The sequence below is a fragment of the Jaculus jaculus genome, chromosome 5 (assembly GCF_020740685.1).
Source record: "Jaculus jaculus isolate mJacJac1 chromosome 5, mJacJac1.mat.Y.cur, whole genome shotgun sequence".
Taxonomy (NCBI): Eukaryota; Metazoa; Chordata; class Mammalia; order Rodentia; family Dipodidae; genus Jaculus; species Jaculus jaculus.
Genome location: NC_059106.1, coordinates 136,156,428 through 136,163,213, shown reverse-complemented (window position 1 = coordinate 136,163,213; position 6,786 = coordinate 136,156,428). Strand labels below are relative to the sequence as shown.

At 47.9% G+C, this 6,786-nt stretch overlaps 1 protein-coding gene across 3 annotated transcripts in view; it reads left to right on the top strand.

The window, feature by feature from the left end:
* Nucleotides 1-319: 319 nt before the first annotated feature.
* Senp2 (SUMO specific peptidase 2) overlaps nt 320-6,786 on the top strand; it is a 77,043-nt gene continuing 70,576 nt past the window's right edge. For 2 of the 3 annotated variants that reach the window (XM_045150180.1, XM_045150181.1), the window contains exons 1-2: nt 320-488; nt 4,216-4,271. In XM_045150180.1, coding sequence (XP_045006115.1) covers nt 388-488; nt 4,216-4,271 — 157 coding nt within the window. In that variant the 5' untranslated portion in view covers nt 320-387. The remainder of the gene's footprint in view (nt 489-4,215; nt 4,272-6,786) is intronic. The other variant, XM_045150182.1, reaches the window with a different exon arrangement.

Sequence of the window (6,786 nt, the reverse complement as noted above, 5' to 3'; positions counted from 1 at the left end):
CAGGCCGTCGCCGATTGGGCGGGCGCCCGGGAAGCCGGCTCGGCGGGGCGGTCCCGCCCCCCCCCCCCCCCCGACTGGCGAGCAGGCAGTGCGCGTGCGCGCGCGCGCGCGCGCGGCCCAAGCATGAGGCTTTGCGGAGGGGCGGGAGGAGGTGACGTCGACGGCCGCCAGCGGCTGCGGCCTGCCCTAGCTCGGGGCACGTTCAAACTGTGGGCCGCGGGATCGCGTCACCAGCCGGCGACCGAGCTTCGGCGGCGGCAGCGGCGGCGGCGAGCTGAGGCGGATCGGCGGCTGCGGCGGCTCTGGCGGCAGCGGCGGCGACAGCTCTGGGGTGTGCGTCTCGGGCTGTGTCGGCCGCCGCCGCCGCTGCTGCTGCTGGGGCCTGGTATGTACAGATGGCTGGTTAGGATTCTCGGCACCATTTTCGGTTTCTGCGACCGCTCGGTGCCCCGTGCACGGGCCTTGTTGAAGAGGCGGCGCTCGAACAGGTGAGCGGCGAGGGCCCGAGCGCGGGCCGGCGGGGCGTGCCCTCCGCCCTCGCCCCCTCCCTCGCGGGCCGCGGCCGCCCCCTCCCGGGCCGCGGCGGCGGGGAGCGCGGGCCGTGACGTCGTCACCCCCGCGGGCCTTCCCGACGGAGCTCCCGAGCCCGTGCCGCCTGCGTGCGGCGGCCGGCGACGGTTGGGTCTCCCGTCGCCTTCTCGTCCGAGTGCCGGGGCCGCTTGCTGGCGGCCGCCGAGGCTTTGTCGTCGTCCGCTAGAACCACCCGTGTAGGGAATGCCGCCCGGGTCGTGGCTCCTTCCTCCTCCTCCTCCTCCCGGTCATCCGCGCCGCGCGCGCCGGGAGTGCTGTTGAGAGAAGCGACCGTCGGAGTCCGCCCAGAGAGGCGACTTGACGGCGACCTCTGGCCTCTTAGCCCCGAGAAACAGCAGCTGTCCCGTTTGTACAACAGCTGTCACCGTGTGTGTTTGGGGGCCAGACGGGGAGGAGAATTGGTTCTGGGCTTTTTTAGCCTTGGTGGTGGTGGTGTGGGGGCGGAGTCAGGTACCCCCATGTCGTACTCCCTTTGAAAGGTCACTACTGTGTTGAAACTTGAGGGAAAGTGCAAGTTGCCATAACTGAGCATCGTACTCCTTTGCTTCTCTCATAGTGTCTACCCCTTGCCTCGGGATTTTTATTTAGTTTTATTTAAAATACTTTAATTACCTTCCAGCCACTACACATGAACTCCAGACACATGCGCCACTTTGTGCTGGTGGCTTATATGGGTACTGGGGAATCGAACCTGGGTCTTCAGGCCTCGCAGGCAAGCCCATTAAACGCATACCCATCACTCCAGCCCTTACCTCAGGATTTATATTGAACATAACATGCAAATTGATGTCCTAGATAAGTCCCTCCCTTCCTCTTTCCCTTCTGACTTCCTCTGTATCTCCTTCCCTCCTCTTCCTTTCCTTCCTCTCTCTTTTTGTGTTGGGGATGGATGCTGGGGATGTTGGTTTTCATCATGCTAGGTGGAGCACTCTTAACACTAAGCCACACCCTAGCCTAATTCTTTTTGGTTTTGAGACTTTGTAGCACAGGTTGTTTTTCTAACTTGTCAGCCTCTCTCAGCCTCCCAAGTGCTGGAATTACAGCAGTGCACCCCCCCAGGTCTGGCTGCATTTTTATAATCCATTTGTCAAGGTAGGTGGAAGGTCAGTGTAGGTGAGGTAGAACAAAATGATGAATACGTGATTATGGGAATTAGGCCACTGGTGAAGTTGATTACTAACTAAATTTTGTCATGTGTTCCAGAGATACATGGTTTCTACCTTTCCCTAGGGTTGGTGTTAGAATCCTCTGAGAAGATGTTTTATAGTGTCTAAAGTGTGCCTGAAGAGAGGGCTCAGTGGTTAAAGGTGCTTGCTCTCAAAGCCTGACAACCTGGGTTCAATTCCCTAGTACCCAGGTACAGCCAGATGTACAAAGTGGCACATGCGTCTGGAGTTGGTTTGCAATGATGAAGGCCCTGTGATGGCCCCCCCTCCTTTTCTCTGTCTCTCAAGTAAATAAGCTAACCACATGCTGCTTGTCATTAATCCCAGCACTTGGGAGGCAGAAGTAGGAGGGTTGCTGTGAGTTCAAGGCAAGGCTGGGACTACAGAGTGAGTTCCAGGTCAGCCTGGGCCAGAATGAGACCCTACTTCAGAAAAATAAAGCAAAAAAAAAAAAAAATTAAATTTAAAGTGTCTACAGAGATGCTTACTATATGTAAGGGTGGTGTTTGTTTATGCTGTTCTGAGTGTTTTGTGTAGGTTCTGGTACATCATATAGGCACTTCATGAGATGGGTGCTTCACCCTCATCGTTCATAGTCTCCCTTCTCCCCTTTCTGTGTATATGTGTTGTGTAGTCCAGGCGGGTTTTGAATCCAACCCCTCCATCCAAGGGCTTGGAGATCAAACCCCTATTCATTATTATACTTAAGGGGCGCAAATCATTAATCGAAAACAACTTTTAGGCTTTGGGAGTTGTGGCTCAGTCTTAGAGTGGCTAGCATGCAGGCTCTGATTTTAATCCCCAGCACTGGGGTAAATGAACCAACCACCACCACCACCAAAGAAGCAGTTAAACATATAACACTCCCCCCACCCCCCAGCTAACAATTGTCTTTTAAGGCTGTTTATAGTCATGTGAAGTAAAAGATGCCTGTCTTTGGGAAGTTATTGCTTCAAAAACAAATTATTTGTTCTCCGCATTGTACCAGATTACAAACTCTTACATGGTAGAGAGTTTTGGGTGTTTCTCAAAAGTGCTAAGGTTTGCCGAGCATGTTGGCACATGCCTTTGATCCCAGCACTCAGGAGTCAGAGGTAGGAGGATCACCATGAGTTTGAGGCTACCTCGAGACTATGTAGTGAATTCCATCCAGGTCATTCTGGACTAGAGTAAAACCCTATTTTTAAAAACAGGTGCTAAGGTTTAGGAATAGCATTCTTGGGACTGCAGAGATGGCTTAGTAGTTAAGGCATTTGCCTGTGAGGCCTAAGGACCCAGGTTTGTTTTTCCCAGTACCCACATAAGCCAGATGCACAAGGGGAGTACATACATCTGGAGTTCACTTGCAGTGGCTGATGCCCCTGGCATGCCCTTTCTCTCCCTCTCTCTCAAATAAATAAATAATACTTTTTAAAAAAATTTTTATTTATTTATTTGAGAGCGACAGACACAGAGAGAAAGACAGATAGAGGGAGAGAGAGAGAATGGGCGTGCCAGGGCTTCCAGCCTCTGCAAACGAACTCCAAACGCGTGCGCCCCCTTGTGCATCTGGCTAACGTGGTACCTGGGGAACCGAGCCTCGAATCGGGGTCCTTAGGCTTCACAGGCAGGCGCTTAACCGCTAAGCCATCTCTCCAGCCCTACTTTTTTTTTTTAAATAGTGCTAAGGTTTAAGAATAGTATTCTTAGGGTTGGAGAGATGACTTAGTGGTTAAGGTGCTTGCCTGCAAAACCAAAGATACCAATGTAAAGCTAGATGCACAAGGTGACACATGTGTCTGAAGTTCATTTGCAGTGTCTGGAGGTCCTGGCAGGCCCATTCTGTCTCTCAAATAATAATTTAAAAAAAAAAGAATAAAGTTGGGTGTGGTGGTGCACACCTTTAATCCTAGCACTTGGGAGGCAGAGGTAGGAGGATCGCTGTGAATTCAAGGCCACCTTGAGACTACATAGTGATAGTGAATTCCAGGTCAGCCTGAATTAGAGTGAGACCCTACTTCAGAAAACCAAAAAAGGACTGGAGAGATGGCTTAGTGGTTAAGGCACTTGCTTGCAAAGCCTAAGGACCCATATTTGATCTCCAGATCCTACATACGCCAGATGCACAAAGGTGACTCAAGTGCAATGTTGCACATGCACACTAGGTGGCACAAGTGTCTGGAGTTCAATTTCAGTGACTGAGGCCCTGGTGTGTCTGTTCTCTCTCTCATTCTCTTTAAAAAAAAAAAAAAAAAGCCGGGCGTGCGTGGTCCTACATAGTGAATTCCTGGTCTGCCTGAGCCAGAGTGAGACCCTATCTCAAAAAACTAAAAAAAAAAAAAAGGCCGGGCATGGTCGTGCACACCTTTGATTCCAGCACTTGAGGGGCAGAGGTAGGATCACACCTCCATCCCTGAGTAGCAAACTTATTTATAGCAATCAACACATATATACATACATATTTTTTTTTTCTTTACAGCACTCTGTTTTCTCCAGTGGATACTGATGAAATACCAGCTAAAAGACCAAGATTAGGTACTAAATTTTAAATATTCATTTTTACTAGGAGAAATACATGCATGGAACAAAATTCAAAACATGAAAAGTGTATATAATGAAAAGAATGTCTCTTTCCCTTTCCTACTCTGTCATCTTTTCCAGAAGTAAATACTTGTATCTTTCTAGATAAATAAGTCTCTATACTGAATGTGCATTTTAATATTCTAAGCCCATCTGATAAAAAAGACTTTATTATTGTTGTTTTGAGTTATGGTTGCACTATAACCCAGGTTGGCCTTGAACTCAGAGTAGTCCTTCTACCTTAGCCTCCTGAGTGCTGGATTTAGAGATGTGAGCCGCTGTGTGTTGTGTACTATGGTATGCATGCATGTGGTGTATGGATCTATGTGCAGATGGGTGTGCCTGGCGCAAATTTCTATGGAGGCTTATAGAAATCTTAACGCTCTTCTACCTTATTTTTCTGAGACAGAGTCTCTCACTGGACCTGCAACTTGCTGTTTTTCTGTTAGATTGGTTGACTCGGTAACATCAGTGATTTCCTGTTTGCCCCTTCTGTCCTGTGTAGCTCAGTGGTTTTTTTTTTTTTTCCCCTCAAGGTAGTGTCTCACTCTAGCCCAGGACAACCTAGAATTCACTATGTAGTCTAAGAGTGGCCTCGAACTCATGGCAATCCTTCTACCTCTGCCTCCCAAGTGCTGGAATTAAAGGCGTGCACCACCAAGCCCCCCCTCCCCCCGTGTGCTGGCCCAGCTTTGTATGTTTTTGAGGACCAGTTACAGGTCCTCGTGTTTGGCAGCAAATGCTCTTGCCTGCTGAGCCATCTTCCCAGAACCAAGAAAGGATTATTAAAAAAATATTTAATTAATTAATTAGTTTATGAGAGAGGGAGAGAAAGAGAGAATGGGTGTGCCAGGGCCTCTAGCCACTGCAAACTCCAGACACATGTGCCACTTTGTGCATCTGGCTTTATGTAGGTATTGGGGAATAGAACCTGGATCCTTAACCTCGAATCATCTCTCCAGCACAAAATAGTTTATTTACATTTTTAAAAATTTATTTGAGAGAGACAGAGAAAGAGGCAGATAGAGAGAATGGGAATGCCAGGACCTCCAGCCACTGCAAAGGACTCCAGACGCATGTGCATCTGGCTTATATGAGTTCTAGAGAATTGAGCCTGGGTCTTTTGGCTTTACAGGCAAGCATCTTAACCACTAAGCCATTTCTCCAACTCTACAAAAGATTTTTTTTTTAATTTTTTTTTATTTATTTATTTGAGAGCGACAGACACAGAGAGAAAGACAGATAGAGGGAGAAAGAATGGGCGCGCCAGGGCTTCCAGCCTCTGCAAACGAACTCCAGACGCGTGCGCCCCCTTGTGCATCTGGCTAACGTGGGACCTGGGGAACCGAGCCTCGAACCGGGGTCCTTAGGCTTCACAGGCAAGCGCTTAACCGCTAAGCCATCTCTCCAGCCCTACAAAAGATTTTTTTAATTTGAGTGCAAACTGAGTGATTACAGTCAGCTTTCTGAGTGAACCAATCTCAAGTGTTGTCACTTTTACTTTTCCAAATATCTGTTTTGAAGGGCATAAAACTAGATTAAAGTGAGAAAGACAGTAGAATTCTATAATACAGTCCTCTTTTCAGCAATAATTATGAATTTGGATCTAGTCTTGATGTGGTACTTGACTGTGGAACTATGTTGATAATTCATTTCAGCCCAGTGAGTACTTACTGAGTATGTCTTGATGCCAAGGAATATGTTTTATAGGAAACAGATAAATGAGTAAAACTGGACCTGGCTAAAATAATCTGTTAACTATAATTATTTAGATAAAAAGTGAATGGTGTATATGAGTGTGTATGTGTGTGAGTGTAGGCACACACATGACATGGTATTCTTGAGGATGTTAGAGGACAACTATTGGGTGTCAGTCCTTGCCTTCCATTGTGTTTGGGGCAGGACCTTTCATTCATGCTCCACTTGCCAGGCTAGGTGGCCCGTGAACTTCCAGTGGATTCTCCTGTATCTGTCTCCCATCTTGTCATAGGTGTGCCGATACCCATAGTAACATTTGGCTGAAGTAAGTTCTAGAGATCTATACTCAGGTACTCACAGTTGTGACAAGTGCTTATCCACTGAGCCATCTCTTCAGCCCTGAATTACTTTAAAAAAATAAATATAGCCAGGCATGGTGGCACACACCTTTAACCCCAGTACTCGGGAGGCAGAGGTAGGAGGATCGCTGTGTGTTTAAGGCCACCCTGAAAGTGCATAGTGAAATCCAGTTCAGCCTGAGCTAGAGTGAGACCTTACCTTGAAAAACAACAAAAACAAAACAAATACATACATATATTTAGGTAGTACTTGGATGTAGGAGGGGGGAAAAATGCTTTACTGGTACTGAGTCTGATAATGCAGGCCTTTATTATCATTCACATTGCAGGCTGAGGCAGGTAGATCACAAGATCAAAGCTTACCTGGCCTACAGAGTGAATTTAAACAAAATAAAAAGTGAAAAGAGAAGCTG